This window comes from Neovison vison, chromosome 2 (assembly GCF_020171115.1).
Source record: "Neovison vison isolate M4711 chromosome 2, ASM_NN_V1, whole genome shotgun sequence".
In the NCBI taxonomy this organism is placed as follows: Eukaryota; Metazoa; Chordata; class Mammalia; order Carnivora; family Mustelidae; genus Neogale; species Neogale vison.
The window spans coordinates 240,159,583-240,177,177 of NC_058092.1; the positions used below are offsets into that span (position 1 = coordinate 240,159,583).

The window sequence follows — 17,595 nt, forward strand, 5'->3', positions numbered from 1 at the left end:
GAGCAAAGGAGATCACAGAGGCAGAGGGAGAAGCAGATTCAGCACTGAGCAGAAAGGCCAATGTGGGGCTCGATCCCAGAACCCTTGGATCATGACCAGGGCTGAAGGCAAATGCTTAACCGGTTGAGCTATCTAGGCACCCAATTTTAGCCATTCTGACTAGTGTGAGGTGGGATCTCATTGTGGTTTTGGTTTGTATTTCCCTGATGCTGAGTGATGTACAGCATTTTTTCATGTGTTTCTTGGCCATTTGTATGTCTTTTTTTGGAGAAATATCTGTTCATGTCTTCTGCCCATTTCTTGACTGGATTTTTAAAAAGATTTTATTTATTTATTTGACAGAGATCACAAGTAGGCAGAGAGGCAGGCAGATGGAGGGGGGAAGCAGGGTCCCCGCTGAGCAAGGAGGGGAGCCCGATGTGGGGCTCGATCCCAGCACCCTGAGATCATGACCTGAGCTGAAGGCAGAGGCTTAACCTGCTGAGCCACCCAGGTGCCCCTTGGCTGGATTATTTGAGTGCTGAGTTTGATAAGTTCTTTATAGATTTTGGATACTAACTTCATCTGATAAGAGATTTGTAAATATCATCTCCCATTCCATAGGATGCCATTTAGTTTTTTTTTTTTTTAAAGATTTTATTTATCTATTTGACAGAGACAGATCACAAGCAGGCAGAGAGGCAGGCAGAGAGAGAGAGAGGAGGAAGCAGGCTCCCTGCTGAGCAGAGACCCTGACGCGGGACTTGATCCCAGGACCCTGAGATCATGACCTGAGCCGAAGGCAGCGGCTTAACCCACTGAGCCAGCCATTTAGTTTTGTTGAATGTTTCCTTCCCTTTGCAAAAGCGGTTTATCTTTTTTTAAATTTAATTTTAAAAATTTTTAATAAACATATAATGTATTTTTATCCCCAGGGGTACAGTGAATCGCCTGTGAATCACCAGGTTTACACATTTCACTCATCATAGCACACACCCTCCCCAATGTCCATATCCCCACCACCCTCTCCCATCCCCCCTCCCCACAGCAACCCTCAGTCTGTTTTTTGAGATTGAGTCTTTTATGGTTTGTCTCCCTCCCGATCCCATCTTCTTTCTTTTTTTCTTTTCCTACCCCCTAAACCCTCCACATTGCATCTCCACTTCCTCATATCAGGGAGATCATATGATAATTGTCTTTCTCAAATTGACTTATTTCGCTAAGCATGATACCCTCTAGTTCCATCCATGTTGTCACTAATGGCAAGATTTCATTTCTTTTGATGGCTGCATAGTATTCCATTGTGTATATATACCACATCTTCTTTTTTTTTTTTTAAAGATTTTATTTATTTATTTGACAGAGAATGGTCACAAGTAGGCAGAGAGGCAGGCAGAGAGAGAGAGAGGAGGAAGCAGGCTCCCTGCTGAGCAGGACCCTGAGATCATGACCTGAACTGAAAGCAGTGGCCACCCAGGTGCCCTATATACCACATCTTCTATATCCATTCATCTGTTGATGGACATCTAGGTTCTTTCCATAGTTTAGCTATTGTGGACATTGCTGCTATAAACATTTGGGTGCACGTGCCCCTTCGGAGCACCACGTTTGTATTTTCAGGGTAAATACCCAGTAGTGCAATTGCTGGGTCGCTCTATTTTCAACTTTTTGAGGAAACTCCACGCTGTTTTCCAGAGTGGTTGCACCGTCTTGCATTCCCACCAACAGTGTAGGAGGGTTCTCTTCTCTCTGCATCCTCACCAGCGTCTGTCATTTCTTGACTTGTTAATTTTAGCCATTCTGACTGGTGTGAGGTGATATCTCATTGTGGTTTTGATTTATATTTCCCTGATGCCGAGTGATGCAGAGCATTTTTTCATGTGTCTGTTAACCATCTGGATGTCTTCTTTGCAGAAACGTCTGTTCATGTCCTCTGCCCATTTCTTGATTGGATTATTTGTTCTTTGGGTGTTGAGTTTGCTAAGCTCTTTATATATTTTGGACACTAGTCCTTTATCTGATATGTCGTTTGCAAATATCTTCTCCCATTCTGTCAGTTGTCTTTTGGTTTTGTTAACTGTTTCCTTTGCTGCGCAAAAGCTTTTGATCTTGATGAAATCCCAGTAATTCATTTTTGCCCTTGTTTCCCTTGCCTTTGGCAATGTTCCTAGGAAGAAGTTGCTGCGGTTGAGGTCAAAGAGGTTGCTGCCTGTGTTCTCCTCAAGGATTTTGATGGATTCCTTTCTCACATTGAGGTCTTTCATCCATTTTGAGTCTATTTTCATGTGTGGTATAAGGAAATAGTCCAATTTCATTTTTCTGCATGTGGCTATCCAATTTTCCCAACACCATTTGTTGAAGAGGCTCTCTTTTTTCCATTGGACATTCCTTCCTGCTTTGTCATAGATTCTTTTTTTAAAAAGATTTTATTTATTTATTTGACAGAGAGAGAGAGATCACAAGTAGGCAGAGAGGCAGGCAGAGAGAGAGGAGGAAGCAGGCTCCCTGCCGAGCAGAGAGCCCAATGCGGGGCTCGATCCCAGGACCCTGAGACCATGACCTGAGCCAAAGGCAGAGGCTTAACCCACTGAGCCACCCAGGCGCGCCTGTCAAAGATTGTTGACCATAGAGTTGAAGGTCTATTTCTGGGCTCTCTGTTCTGTTCCATTGATCTATGTGTCTGTTTTTGTGCCAGTACCATACTGTCTTTATGATGACAGCTTTGTAATAGAGCTTGAAGTCTGGAATTGTGATGCCCCCAACTTTGGCTTTCTTTTTCGATATTCCTTTGGCTATTCAAGGTCTTTTCTGGTTCCATATAAATTTTAGGATTATTTGTTCTATTTCTTTGAAAAAAAATGGATGGGATTTTGATAGGGATTGCATTAAATGTGTAGATTGCTTTAGGTAGAATAGACATTTTCATAATATTCATAATATTTGTTCCATAAATTCATAATATTTGTTCCATAAGCATGGAGCATTTTTCCATTTCTTTGTGTCTTCCTCAGTTTCTTTCATGAGTACTTTGTAGTTTTCTGAGTATAGATTCTTTGCCTCTTTGGTTAGATTTATTGCTAGGTATCTTGTGGTTTTGGGTGTAATTGTAAATGAGATTGACTCCTTAATTTCTCTTTCTTCTGTCTTGTTATTAGTGTAAAGAAATGCAACTGATTTCTATGCATTGACTTTATATCCTGACACTTTACTGAATTCCTGTACAAGTTCGAGCAGTTTTGGAGTGGAGCCTTTTGGGTTTTCCACATATAGTATCATATCATCTGTGAAGAGTGATAGTTTGACTTCTTCTTTGCTGATTTGGATGTTTTTAATTTCCTTTTGTTGTCTTATTGCTGAGGCTAGGACTTCTAGTACTATGTAGAATAGCAGTGGTGATAATGGACATCCCTGCCATGTTCCTGACCTTAGCAGAAAAGCTTTCAGTTTTTCTCCATTGAGAATGATATTTGCGGTGGGTTTTTCATAGATGGCTTTGATGATATTGAGGTATGTGCCCTCTATCCCTACACTTTGAAGAGTTTTGATCAGGAAGGGATGCTGTACTTTGTCAAATTCTTTTTCAGCATCTATTGAGAGTATCATATGGTTCTTGTTCTTTCTTTTATTGATGTGTTGTATCACAATGATTGATTTGTGGATGTTGAACCAACCTTGCAGCCCTGGAATAAATCCCACTTGGTGGTGGTGAATAATCCTTTTAATGTACTGTTGAATCCTATTGGCTAGTATTTTGGTGAGAATTTTCGCATCTGTGTTCAACAAGGATATTGGTCTGTAATTTTTTTTTGATGGGATCCTTGTCTGGTTTTGGGATCAAGGTGATGCTGGCCTCATAAAATGGGTTTGGAAGGTTACCTTCCATTTCTATTTTTTGGAACAGTTTCAGGAGAATAGGAATTAATTTTCTTTAAATGTTTGGTAGAATTCCCCTGGGAAGCCATCTGACCCTGGACTTTTGTTTGTTTGGAGATTTTTGATGACTGTCTTGCTAATTTTGGCCATTCTAACTGGTAAGGTGGTATCTCAATGTGGTTTTCATTTGAATCTCCCTGAGGGCTAGTGATGATGAACATTTTTTCATGTGTCTGATAGCCATTTGTATGTCTTCATTGGAGAAGTGTCTGTTCATATCTTCTGCCCATTTTTTGATATGATTGTCTGTTTCATTGTCTGTCTGTGTTGAGTTTGAGGAGTTCTTCATAGATCCTGGATATCAACCTTTGTCTGTACTGTCATTTGCAAATATCTTCTCCCATTCCATGGGTTGCCTCTTTGTTTTCTTGACTGTTTCCTTTGCTGTGCAGAAGCTTTTTATCTTGATGAAGTCCCAAAAGTTTATTTTCACTTTTGTTTCCTTTGCCTTTGGAGACATATCTTGAAAGAAGTTGCTGTGGCTGATATCGAAGAGGTTACTGCCTATGTTCTCCTCTAGGATTCTGATGGATTCCTGTCTCACGTTGAGGCAAGGTAATGAAACTCGACCATTCTCTTACACCATACACAAAGATACACTTGAAATGGATAAAAGTGAAGATGTTCTTGTGAGGGGATTGCACGGAGTCAGTAGGTCCTTGGGCAGCATTATGCAGTTGACAATATCAACTCATCTGATCCAGGAATATGGTTTTCTTTCCATGTATTTATGTCTTTTTAAAAAAATTTCTTTTCAGTGTACCAGAATTCATTGTTTATGTACCACACCTCATATTCCATGCAATTTTTAAAGATGTATTTATTTATTTTAGAGATAGAGAGAGCCTGCAGGGGAAGGAGCAGGAGAGGCTTAGAGAAGGCCCAGCAGATCCCATGCTGAGCATGGAGCCCTGTGAGGGGCTTGACCCCAGGACCCTGAGAGCACAACTTGACCCGAAACCAAAACTCCGATGCTTCACCCAGGCACCCCTGTATTTAGGCCTTTATTAATTTTTTGCCACAGGGTTTTGTAGTTCTTAGTGTAGAGGTCTTTTACTTCCTTGGTTAAATTTATCCCTATATATTTTATTCTTTTATGGTACTTTTGTAAATGGAATTTTTTTTTTAAGATTTTATTTATTTATCACAGAGAGAGGGAGAGAGAGCATGAGCACAGGCAGACAGAGGCAGAGGGAGAAGCAGGCTCCCTGCCGAGCAAGGAGCCCAATGCAGGACTCGATCCCAGGACACCGGGATCATGACCTGAGCCGAAGGCAGCTGCTTAACCAACTGAACCACCCAGGCGTCCCTGGAATTGTTTTCTTAATTTACATTTTGAATTGTTCATTGCTAGCACAGTTCAGAAACACAACTGATTTCGTGTGTTGACCTTGTACTCTGGAACTTTGCTGAAGGCACTGATTAATTCTAGTTATTTTTTGGGTATAGATTCTTCAGGATTTTCTGTATAAAGGATCATGCCATCTGGAAATAGAGATAATTTTACTTCACCCTTTCCATCTGGATGCCTTCATTATTTTTTTCTTGCCTAATTACTCTGGCTAGAACTCCCAGGTGATGTTGAATAACCCTGAAATCTGCTCTTCTTATCCTGTTCTCAGCAGGGAAGCTGTCAGTGCCTCACTGTGGAGAATGATGGCAACGGTCAGTTTTTCATAATTGCCTTTAGTCATGTTGATGGAGTTCTTTTCTGTATCTAGTTTCAATGCTTCCTCTTTTCCACTGGCTTTGAGTTGAGTTTGCTCTTATTTTCCAAATTCCTAAAGGTGTTTTTACTTTATTGGCCTGATATTTTCCTTCTTTTACAAATGTAGGTGTGAACACTTAAGTTCCCCTCTGTGTACCGGTCTTCCTGCGCTGCTGCGACCCTCTGTCATCCATCGTAGAGTTCGCTGTTTCTAGAATTGTGTTTTAGAGATGGTGCTTGTGAGGAATGGACTCTCCTTACTCCCAGGCACACTTTTCGTCACAAATTGTAGTCAGGTTTTGTCTTTAGCTTTTTACTTCTTTGTAAAACTTGTGGTTTTCCCAGGTTGAGGCTTCTCAATGATACGGTTCCCCATCTTCTCTATCCGTCAGACCCCTGCCCGATCTCAGATTTTGTCTTTACTATATGGTAGTTGGCAAAGATGGGGACCTTCTGTGCTGGCGGCAGGCACTCCTGTCCTTCTTTGATGGGTGCTGGGGTTGGGCGGCCCAGGACCATCCAGCCTGGAAGGAACCAGGTCTCCCAGCGTCACTCTGTCAACCACGCAGCTTCTCAGGGGGGACATCTTGGTGCAGGCAGTGGGTGACACAGGGTGAGGTTCTCAGGCAGGTGGTTCACAGAGAAGGTGGGCCGGGCCAGAAGAGGGTTCTGTCAGGATCAGGATCAGAAGATGAGAAGGAAGGTTTGGGGCACCCTTGATCCTGGTCCCTGGAGTGAGCCAGGCCACAGGAGCCCAGTCCTCAGTGTCCTGGGGGTGGGTCTTGAAGGTGGGCTCTGCAGAGTCTGGTCAGCAGAACCACCAGCACCCTGGACAGTGTTGCCCCCCACTAGGACTATGGCTTCTCCTGACAGGGCGCTGGCTGCCAAGGCCGGCAAGAACTGATTCTTTAAGACGGGCACCCTGCTCTCTCTGTCACTCGCTAACATGCATGGGTCTGATGCCGAGACTTGTAGGTACAGACATGGAAGCAGAGACACACAGAGCCACCATGGGCTGGGCCAAGGCACCGTTATGGAGACACAACCTCACAAACCCCGACAGCGCTGCATTAGCCACACATCACTTCACTTAAAATTAATTTCCTTCTGGGGCACCTGGGTGGCTCAGGGACTTAAGTGTCCCACTTTTCAGCTCAGTCCGTGATCTCAAGGTCATGAAAGCCAGCCCTTGTCAGGCTCTGTGCTCAGGGTGGGGTCTGTCTCTCCCTCTGCTTCTCCCCTGCTTGCACACTCTCTCTCTTAAAAAAAAAAGAAAAGAAAAGAAAAAAGAATTTCCCTATAACAAACTAAAGCTGAAATACATACATCCACAAACAAACTCACCTAAATTATATTTGTCCTGTCGCTCTCGCCATCAAGAACGACCCGGGGGCACACAGGGTGGCAAACTTCTTTATTGCGCTCTCTTCATAGCCTCTCCTCCTGCGCCCTGCGCACCACGCCGCCACAGCGCCGGGAACCCGTGCTGGTCCCCTGCTCCCGCGGCCCCGCGCTCCGCGCTCCTCTCCTACACGGAAGTTCACACATATATATACAGTTTGCAACAGCCAATGAGCAGCCCTTACATGCAGCGCGCACATGATCATTCCCTTCCACCACCTAAGGGTCCCGCAGTGTTCATGCACCTCTTACATAAGCTGTCAGCCAATCACATCTAGTTCCTCAAAAGCACATGCGCCATCTTGTTCTTGTTCTGCCAGCGTGGCTCCCGACAGCTCCCCCTTTTTAATTTTATTTATATGTGATGACTGAGACCGTGCCTGTCTTAGGTTGCCGATCCTCACTACCCATGCTTACCTGTCATCGGGTACTCTTCCTGGTCGAGGGGCCCCTGTCTTAGGTTGCTATGGTGTGGGATCAGTCTTACCCGTCTTTGACTACCGGTCTAGCATGCCTAGCCATACTTGGGGGGAGGTACCAGCCTCGAGAGCCATCATGGCCTGGGCCATGAGTTGTTGCTGTCGACGCTGTCGACGACCGAGGCTACAAAACCAGCGTATCATAAATACATTGGCTATCACTAGCAGGATGGCCAAGGCTCCCAGGCCGACCCATTGTTTGAGGAACGAGACTGATTGCTGCAGCATGTTAAGCCAATCTTGGACTGAGGCAATGGGCACCTTAGTGGCATTTAGGGTGACAATTTGGGCTCTTAACTGTTGGGTTAAATTCTGGAACTTGAGATTCCAGGTGCCATTGAGCATATGTCCCAGCTGTTCGGAGAGATTTGCCGCAATAGTTAAATTACTATAAGTTACTGGGGTAACACAGAGTCCTGGCATGTTGCTTATGCATCCAACAGCCAATAATGACCCCAGGATATCAACCTGTTCTTGTACTAGATCTACTCTCTGATTTACAATGAGAATCCCTGCATGTAAATGTCCATTGATTTGGTCTTGTGTTGCGAGAGCCTCGGCCACCAGTCCTGTGACGTTGTTGAGAGTTGCAGCAGTTTGTACTGATGTTGTTAGCGTTATTGCTGCGGCGGCTGCGGCGGCCGTAGACGCTGCAATGGCTGCAATTATGGCTGTGGTGATCCCAAAGTCTCGTTTGTGGCGAAGCAACACCGGCAAATTGTTCGAGTCCACTTGTACTGGCATTGGGATATATGTAGGGATTCTGGTATTGCAGAGTCGCCCCTCGAGGTGTTCCAGCATTCAGACAGGAGGCAAGTGTGCGATGTACAAGGGAGACTAGAAACATGGTTATCGGAAGCATTAAACATTATAAAGAACAAAGGAGATTTAACATAGGCAGGGGTGGGTAGAAAAGACCGTGATTTTGCTGTGCTACAATTGGCTGTAACGTTAGTCAAGAAGCAAAGAAAAGACTAGACTGCTATCGTCACTAAAACAGTGAGCTTTCTCAAGATCGTCACTAACACCAGTGAGCTTACGTTGCAATCGTCACTATAATCAGTGAACTTTCCTAAAACTTATCTGGCCAGAATTTTCTTCTAAATAAATTCGTCACTTACCTCAGTGCACTGTTAGAAACGGAGAAAAGGGGGTTCTTTCGCTGCACAGGGTCCGGATTGCCCCAGTGGCCTGCTCCTCTCGGGCTTGGTCCCTGCATCTTGACGCCACAGCATCTTTTTCCGCTTTTAATTTTAACTGCACCACAGCTTCCTCTCGCAATTTTAACTCCGCCATGGCCTTTCTTAGTGCTTCATCTTTTTTCTCAAGCTGTTTTTTAACCTCCTCTAAGGCCTGTAGACCTTGTGATTCCTTCCTTCTATTTTTCTCCTTTTCTTCTATGTCATTTAGCTCACTGTCCGAGAGCCCTTCTGAGCTTTCACTTTCAGAATCGGAGTCTCGTGAGGATCCTTTACGGGACTCCTCCTTCACCTGCTCAAAAACTTCCTCTCCCTGTTGCACTGCTTGCTTTAAGGGCTCTCGTGTAGATTGTAAGCAGACCCTCACCAAAGACCACACGGCAAGAGTTCCAGGTGCGATATTTGGACTGCGCCTGAGATCTTCCCCTAAATGCTCCCATTGCGGAATATTCAGCAGCCCCTCCTCTAGGAACCAGGGAGCGACCTCCTCCACCTCTCTTAAAAATGAGCGGGCCGTTTTTGCTTTCAAGGGTGTGCCATTTGCCTTAAGAAGGTCCCTTAACGGCCCCTCCATTCTATACCTTCCCATTCCGGAAATTACTTTTCTCGTCCCTAAGGAACTTCCCTGTCACAAGATAGAAATGGGTGCACTCTTACCTTATCGTTGCCTAGCTCCCGTGTGTCCTCCCACCACGTAAGCGCTCCCGGGTTTCGGCACCACGTGTCGCTCTCACCATCAAGAACGACCCGGGGGCACACAGGGTGGCAAACTTCTTTATTGCGCTCTCTTCATAGCCTCTCCTCCTGCGCCCTGTGCACCACGCCGCAGCGCCGGGAACCCGTGCTGGTCCCCTGCTCCCGCGGCCCCGCGCTCCGCGCTCCTCTCCTACACGGAAGTTCACACATATATATACAGTTTGCAACAGCCAATGAGCCGCCCTTACATGCAGCGCGCACATGATCATTCCCTTCCACCACCTAAGGGTCCCGCAGTGTTCATGCACCTCTTACATAAGCTGTCAGCCAATCACATCTAGTTCCTCAAAAGCGCATGCGCCATCTTGTTCTTGTTCTGCCAGCGTGGCTCCCGACATTGTCCAAACAAGATACTCTGGCAATCAGCATACCCCACGAGTGATAACCTAGGCATGATACTGTCACAAGTTACGCATCATTTCAGTGGAGATGGAGTTTCAGCAAGTGTCTTAAGTGTTCTCCCGCTAGTTTGCCTGCTTCAGGGAATCTTAAGGGTTAATCTACTTACATTTGCCTGAAGGGTGTGTGTCTCGTGGGTCAGTGGTGCCTGCGAGCTGGGGATGGCCGGCGTCTTACTGGTAGATATTCCAGATTTGCGGGCTCTCCGGTACTTTGAGGACTTGGCGCTCTCTGCCAACCTCTGTGCTTCTCACGGGCGGCTGCAGTGTTTGCAGGCACACAGCCCCTCGCCTCGCTCCCTGTTCTGCTGCATCTGACTGTGCCTTTCGAATGCACACCCTGGCCTGTTCCCCACACCCGTACTTAGTCCTTCTGGAAAGATTGTGGATTTGACCATGAGAACAAGAGGGTGTGGTCTTCACTGCTCCGCCTTATCAAGAGGTTAAAATCAGAAGGAAACACTGTGTTGCAGAGTTTTCAAAGGGTAAGAGGTGGTATCATTATTCTGACCCCCAAATTCCACATCTTATGTGGCTTCCTGAAGGGGCAGGTACAGCATCCTCAGAGCAGACAGACAGGTCGGAGGTAGCTCACGCCTCTGCCGTGGGATCCAGGGGTGTTCTTGGTGCAGCAGCTGTGGGTCGAGGCAGTCCAGGGGCAGGACCTGGGCACATGCTCCTGATTGTGAGAGGAGAGTATTTTTTGCATGACTGCTTAAAAATAGAGATTGTTTGCATCACAACTGCCTGCCATAGTTGGAACATGGCTCTGTTCTGTCTCTAACTGTTCCTTTACAATGTGTTTGACCAGGAGACTTATTTTCAAGTTGTTGGCATTTCTGACAACTCTCAGAGAGTCAAGCCACAGAACACAGACCGTCTTGGGACTCGGCATGTTGGGAGGAGACCCCCACCAGGTGGGCCCTTCTCCCCGTGGCGCATGGTGCGGGGGCTTTCCTCCTACTTCCCGTCTGTAGTATGCAAAAAAGGACACCCCCTCCGCAGAATATATCCATGACATAATCCTCGGGACCCGTAAAAGTGCCGTGTTCCATGGGAAGGGGGATTTACATCACTTGGCTGCCAAGGTCGGGGGACTAGCTAGGCTGCCCAGGCGGGTCCAGTGTCATCCTAGGGTCCTTGGAGGTGGGAGAGGAAGGCAGGCGGGTCTTTCAAAGGAGATGTGACCCAAGAGCAGTGTCCTGGAGCTGCTGCATGGCTGGCTTTGGAGATGGAGGAAGGGCCCATGGGCCAGGGACAGCAGGTGCCCCCAGAGACTGGGACAGGCAAGAAAACAGCATCTCCTGGAGCGTCCGGGAGGAGCCAGTCCTGCCCACACCTTGCCTTGGTTCAGAGAGCCCTATATCCAGCGTCTAACCTACCGTCCGTCCCGACGGTCCTCGTGGTCCCGCTGCTGCCTCTGCCTCTGCCCGGTGGGGCTTCCACCCTCCCTCCCTGGTGAACCTGGGGCCGGCAGACCCCTGGACAGCCACCCTCCCTTTCCTGACCTGGAGGCTGCTAGGGGCCTGCAGGAGAAGGCACAGCGCCCCCCAAGCCCCCACTCCGGGACGCCCATGGCAGCTCTTGGCTTAAAGGAAGCAACTGGAGGCTGACCCCTCCGTCTTCAAAGAAATGTCTGCACGAACTCTACCCTGGAGTCTCTTTCTTCCCCTTTACCGATGCTGCAGCTGGGCAGAAGGCCCGTTAGCAGACTGGGTTCCCCACATCAGCTGGAAATCTGCATTCATTCTGGGGCTTCGCTCTGGTATCTGATTTCTGTCCTTGCATTGTCTCAGTTGGAATGGAGTCAGGACAAGCCCCGTTTTAATGCCATGTTCAGGTTTTCAGTCTGTGAGGGCATCCATGTCTGCCCCTGAGGAACCCAGAATCAACCCCTTCTCACGAGCCCGTGGCACCCTTATCCCATTTGATCCTTGCAGAGGAAGCTGGAGGAGACCATCGCACCTTCATGGAGAAGGGGGTCCGGGAAAGAGTCCCCAGCTCGCGGTCTGGTTCTGCCTTTCTGGGCACAAGCCCCTGGGCCTTGTCACCTCTAGAGTGGTCTTGTCCATGAGGAGTAACATTTGAACTGCCCTTCCTCTACGGTGAGGATATCGTCAGAAGTTTGAAAAAAGCTTTGGGTCAGCACAGGTTTGTAAGAGAAGCGGGGGTCTGTGTCTCCTGCGTACTCCTGTGCGACACTGGTGTGTGGTGCCAGCCGGGGGCTCTCCTGTGGGAGGGCGGCTTTCAGAGGTGACGGCGGCATTTCTGGTGACTATGGCAGGGCTGTGTGCACGTCTTGAGACCCATGAAGGTGCGTACTGTGTGTGTGCTGTATTTCAGCCACACCTTGGTGATGTAACAGAAACAGGCGCTCACAAGGGTGCCCGGGGATACACACCGCAGAGCGCGGAGAGCACAGCAGGTCTCCGTGCGGATCTGTGCTTTGACAGTTTTTCTTCTATATCTTCCAAATTCCTATATTTAGAAGTTATATTTGGAAAAATAGTGTTTATGGAATGAAACAGATGCCTGTGTTTTCCCAGATCCACAGCAGCCCCTGATTGGGGAGTTAATTGACAAGGCAACAGTCCTGCCTCGGGGGAGACCCTCCACCAACTTTTAACGAGCTCCCAATTAGGGGCAGCCCAGCCCAGACACCCGTGTGGCAGTGGCCCCACGGTGGTGCTGGACCCCAGGCAGGGTAGCACTCGAGGCTGGAGCAGGTCGGCAGGGGTCCGCACACCGTGTGCCTGCCACGGTGCCCCTTGTCCCTGGGGCCTTGGCAGGATCCGCTCTGGCCAATGTGATGAGGGAAACAGGCTGAGGTTTATGAGGAGCACACTCCCTCCGCCTCCCGGATGCCAGCCCCGGGCAGCTGAGTCCCTGCCACGGAGGCCCAGGCCCTGAGGGACCACCGGCGTGCAGCCCGGCCCGTGGCCAGGAGCCCAATTCCACAAACCCCGGATGCACCCCACAGGTCTCGAGGTCCCCGAGGTTGATGCTGGCAGAGTCTGGAGGTTAGGGTTCTGCTCAAAGCCGCCTTGCCGACCGCTGCTCCTCCCCCCGTGGCACATCTTCCTCCTGTCCTCACCGGCTGGAGGCCCCAGCTAGGGAAGCAGCAGCAACAAATGGCCGCAGCTGGGCTACTTCCAGAAAGCTTGGGGGGGGCGGGGAGTGGGACAGCCTGCACTTTGCCTATTGACCTGTAGCAAACCCCCTATTTACAGAGGGGGAAACTGAGGCACAGGGCGCCTGCCAAGAAAACCCAGTGCACAGCCGGAACCTGTCCTGGGGTGCACGGGGCGCCACTGCCCCAGATGCTCTCGAGGGGCGGGCACTCTGTGTCAGGCATGGCCCCAGGAGATGGGCCTGGCGGGGGGCTGGGCCCTGGAGAAGATGCCCTTGAGCTGTGGGTGAGAAACAGCTGCCAGGCACAGCGTAAGGGCCAGAGGACCCGCTTACGGTGCTGGTCCCTGCCCAGGACCAGCCTGGGGGCCCTCACCAGCCCCTAGAGCCAGCTGCATAATTAACAAGAGGGTCCTTGCAGGCCTGAGCCCGAGGGGGACTGTGTGAGGGCAGAAGGAACCTGCGTGTCAGAGGGCTGCCTGCGGGGCCAAGGGCTCACCGTCCGCTCTCCTCGCTGGTGGGTGGGCAGGTGGGGGAGGGGAGCTATCCAGGGTGCCGGACCCGCCTCGCTGCCCTGTACCGGGGGCAGCTGCTACCTGGGTTGTGAGCCGGAGTGCCAGGGGCTGCACGCTACCTGATGGCCAGCAGGGCTTGGTGGAACACTGTCCTGGGAGAGAGGAGGTAGAGGGCACTGCCTGACCACAGTCGGAGGCAAGGGCGGCAGCCAGAGGCACAGGACAATGGCAGAGGTGCCGCTGAGCTCCTTCCCATGGTAGGGGCGCTGGGGCAGCATCCATGCCTGTGCTCTGGGGTCTGTGCTGGACCGGCCAGTGCTGGTCTGAATGACCAGAGTCCGGGTCACCTGGGCAGAGCAGTCGTGCGCACTTGGGGCTGGGGATGGCATTCGGGTCTAGGGCTGGTGGATGACGAAGCCGTCTTCCTGGGCCAGCCAAAACCTGCCTCCTGGCCAGTGCCATGGAGGTGCTGGAGCCACAGGAGTGGTCGAGCAGCCCCCGCGGCCCATGACCCCCACTCCTGCTGTGGCTGTGTCTCCAGGAGTTCGGCAGGGGAAACAAGCGGTTCGGCCCACAGGAGTCCCTCACGGGCAAGTCACAGGGTCAGCTGGCCACAGGGAGTGCCCCCTCCCAGCGACACAGCCCCACCTGGAGGGTCCTTGGGCTCATCCCACGCCCACCCTCCCGCTTTCCTGGCTGCTTTAGGGGGGCGTCCTGGAACCTGCTCAGACCCCTTCGGTGAGTGACCCCAACCGTGCTATGTCCCCCAAGCTGACCTGGGTAAGTGGATTCTCCTGAGACAGGTTGATTCCCCCACGCCTGTTGTCCCCCACGAGGAGTCGGACCACCTGGGGGGGCCTCAACATGACCTCATTACGGGACCCCTTGCAAGGTGTGCAGGATTCCGTAGGATCTGGGGGTCCTCACCCTGCACAGCTGGGGTCTGCTGTTCCTCCACACCAGGCACAGGGGAAGCAGGAAAGCCGTCCTCATCCCCAGGCACAGGGGAGGAAGGGGAAAGTCAGGACTGCAGAGCTGTGAGAAAGCTGGACAGGGCAGGGCTTGCGGAGGCCTCTTTTTCGTTTTCGTAACAGTCATCTTCAACAGTGAAAATGGTTTTCTAAATGAGGCTTGTCCTGGAGTCAAGGCTAAGAAAAAGAGCCCCAGTTCCCTGGGTCAGGACCCAACACCCCAGGCAGAGCACTAGACTGGCAGGGGCCAGTGCTCATGGGCGATGCCGTGGACTCGGGTCCCAGTGCAGCCCGGGCCGCGGTCTGTGTCCTGGTAAATCTGAATGCTGCAGCTGAAGGGCATTCTGCCCCCCGGAAGCGGAGTCATGGGGACCCTGCTCAAAAGCCTGCTTCTTCCAGGCCAGCCGTGGCTCACAGCGGCCCCACTCCTAGGACTTGGGACAGGCAGGGGACTGGTCTGTCTTCCCTGCTGGGGCTTTGCTTTCTGCCTGAAGGCCACTGCATGGCACATGGCACACGAGGCCGGGGCTCAGAGCAGGTGTGGCTAGAGCGTGGCTTACTTTGTTACTGGCCGGCGCTGTTAAGGGTAGCTTTGCTGACTGCACTGTGGGAAGGGACTCAGGCCAGGGACCCCCAGCCCATCAGGAAGCAGGATGAGTGTTCCTGGGGCTCGTTCAGGTAGTGAGTGCGCACACACAGGTGAGCCCAGGCTGAGTGTGCATGCTGTGCCCATGTATGTGTGTGGTGTGTGCACCAGCGTGTAACTCCGTGTGTGTGGTGTGGAAGGCATATGTATGTGTGTGTGTGGGGTGTGACCAGCGTGTGACTGTGTGTGATGTGTGCACCTGTGCTTGGCAGGGGGCAGGATGGGCGCAGGCAGAAAAGTGCACAGGGTTCCGCGGCTCCTGAGGGCAACCCTCCTGGAGTGGGTCCAGTGTCTGGACACTGTGGGAGAAGCCGCCACCGGTTGGGCCCCTCCCGTCTTGCTGTGAGCTCTGGGCTCCATGCTCGTGGGGTCACTGCCGGCCTCTGTCCAGCTACCTCTCGGACCCTCCTCGGGTGCCTGTTGGCCCAGAGTGGCCAGCGGGCAGGATCCAGCCCTGGTTGGGAGGGATTGGGCTCTAGGGAACCGAGCTCAGCTCCCACTAACCCCCATCCTCACTGGTGCCACAGCCCCTCCCCTTCCTCTATAGACAGCCACCCTCCAGCACCCCTCCCCTCCAGCAGCCCCTCCCCACCCCGCCCTGCAACAGTGCCATCCCCAGCTTCCAGCCAGGAGGGGGCACTGCTCATGTGACTGTTTCACACTTCAGGGCCAACGGGCTGCCTGGTTTCCAGCTAACAATCCAGGGTGACAGCCCCAGGCAAGGGGAGCAGGGCCCCCATGGGCTTCCTGCGTCAGTTGTGTTGGGTGTGTGGCGAGGGGTGGATAGGGAAGCATGTTTCACTAGGAATCAATCTGGTTTGTTGGAAGAAAATGCTAAAAATTGGGCCATACATAATTTCATTTGTGAAAACTTGACAATTCTTGTCCTTTCCCAGTCTTCTTGAGTCTAGAGTAAGGACCCCCCTCCCCAGGCGACAGAGTCTAGAATGAGGAGATGTCCCCCCTCCCCAGCTGGCCAGCAACTGATAACCTGGGTCCAGTGTCCTGAGCCACTTCCCCCAAAAGGGCGAGGTCCCTGGTCTACTCGCCGGCACCCACTGGGACCCTAGGCCTGGCTGGAGTCCGGGACACAGACAAGGTGAGGAGACCTGGAGAGGAAGGACAGGGCGGCCCCTCCGTTCCTGGGCCTCTGGTGGGGGCCTGGGGCAGGGGAGGTCCCTCTCACTGGCCCGTGGCGGCCTGTGTCCCAACAGCGGCTCATGGCCTGGGGCGGCGGCCGGAACCTCTCCGCGCAGGGGCCGTTCATCCTGCTGGGCTTCCCGGGGCCGCAGGGGCTGCGCGCGGGGCTCTTCGTGCTCTTCCTGGTGGCCTACGCGCTCACGGTGGCGGGGAACCTGGCCATCATCGCGCTGGTCGGCGCGCACCGGCACCTGCAGACGCCCATGTACTTCTTCCTGTGCAACCTCTCCTTCCTGGAGATCTGGTTCACCACAGCCTGCGCGCCCAAGACCCTGGCCACGCTGGCCCGGCGCGGCTCAGCCATCTCCCTGGGCGGCTGCGCGGCGCAGATGTACTTCGTCTTCGCGCTGGGCTGCACCGAGTACTTCCTGCTGGCCGCCATGGCCTACGACCGCGCGCTGGCCATCTGCCGGCCGCTGCGCTACAGCAGCCTCATGACGCCCGGCCGCTGCGCGCGCCTGGCCCTGGGCTCCTGGCTGGGCGGCTTCTCCGCCATCAGCGCGCCGGCCGCCCTCGTCGCGCGCCTCTCCTTCTGCGGCTCCCGCGTCATCAACCACTTCTTCTGCGACATCGCGCCCTGGATCGTGCTGGCCTGCGGCGACACGCGCGTCGTGGAGCTGGTGTCCTTCGGCATCGCCTTCTGCGTCATCCTGGGCTCCTGCTTCATCACGCTGGTCTCCTACGCCTGCATCATCCTCACCATCGTAGGGATCCCCTCCGCGGCGGGGCGGCGCCGAGCCTTCTCCACCTGCTCCTCCCACCTGACCGTGGTCCTCCTCTGGTACGGCTCCACCATCTTCCTGCACGTGAGGACCTCGGTGGAGAGCTCGCTGGACCTGACCAAGGCGGTCACCGTGCTCAACACTGTGGTCACCCCGGTGCTGAACCCCTTCATTTACACCCTGAGGAACAAGGACGTCAAGGAGGCTCTGTGGAGGTGGGTGCAGGGGAGGTGAGCCCCTGGGAAACCCACCGGCAGGACTGGGCCATCTGGCCGTCCCCTGTGTGGGAGCCAGTTCTCAGCATCATCGTCTCTGTCCGGACTGTGAATAGCACCCTGATATCACAGGGTGGTCAGGGGCTCTGGGGTGGCAGGGGGCTTTGGGCTGGGTGCATGGCCGTGTGGAGGGCCCCCCATCCCATCCTGGCCTCAGGGGGTTCCCACCCCTCTCACAGGCCTTGCCTGGGGGCGCTCAGCCCCTGGAGTTCCAAACCCAGATTCTGGAAGGGCAGTGGGGACGCACCGCCCAGAAGAAGCACCGCATGAAGTTTCCAGTAGTC

At 52.2% G+C, this 17,595-nt stretch overlaps 1 protein-coding gene across 1 annotated transcript; it reads left to right on the forward strand.

Annotated features, from left to right (window-relative positions):
* The first annotated feature begins 16,334 nt into the window (after positions 1–16,334).
* LOC122899060 (olfactory receptor 287-like) lies at positions 16,335–17,270 on the forward strand. The gene has a single exon (XM_044236730.1). It carries the CDS (start codon positions 16,335–16,337, stop codon positions 17,268–17,270), a length of 936 nt encoding a protein of 311 aa, XP_044092665.1.
* The last annotated feature ends 325 nt before the right edge of the window (positions 17,271–17,595 follow it).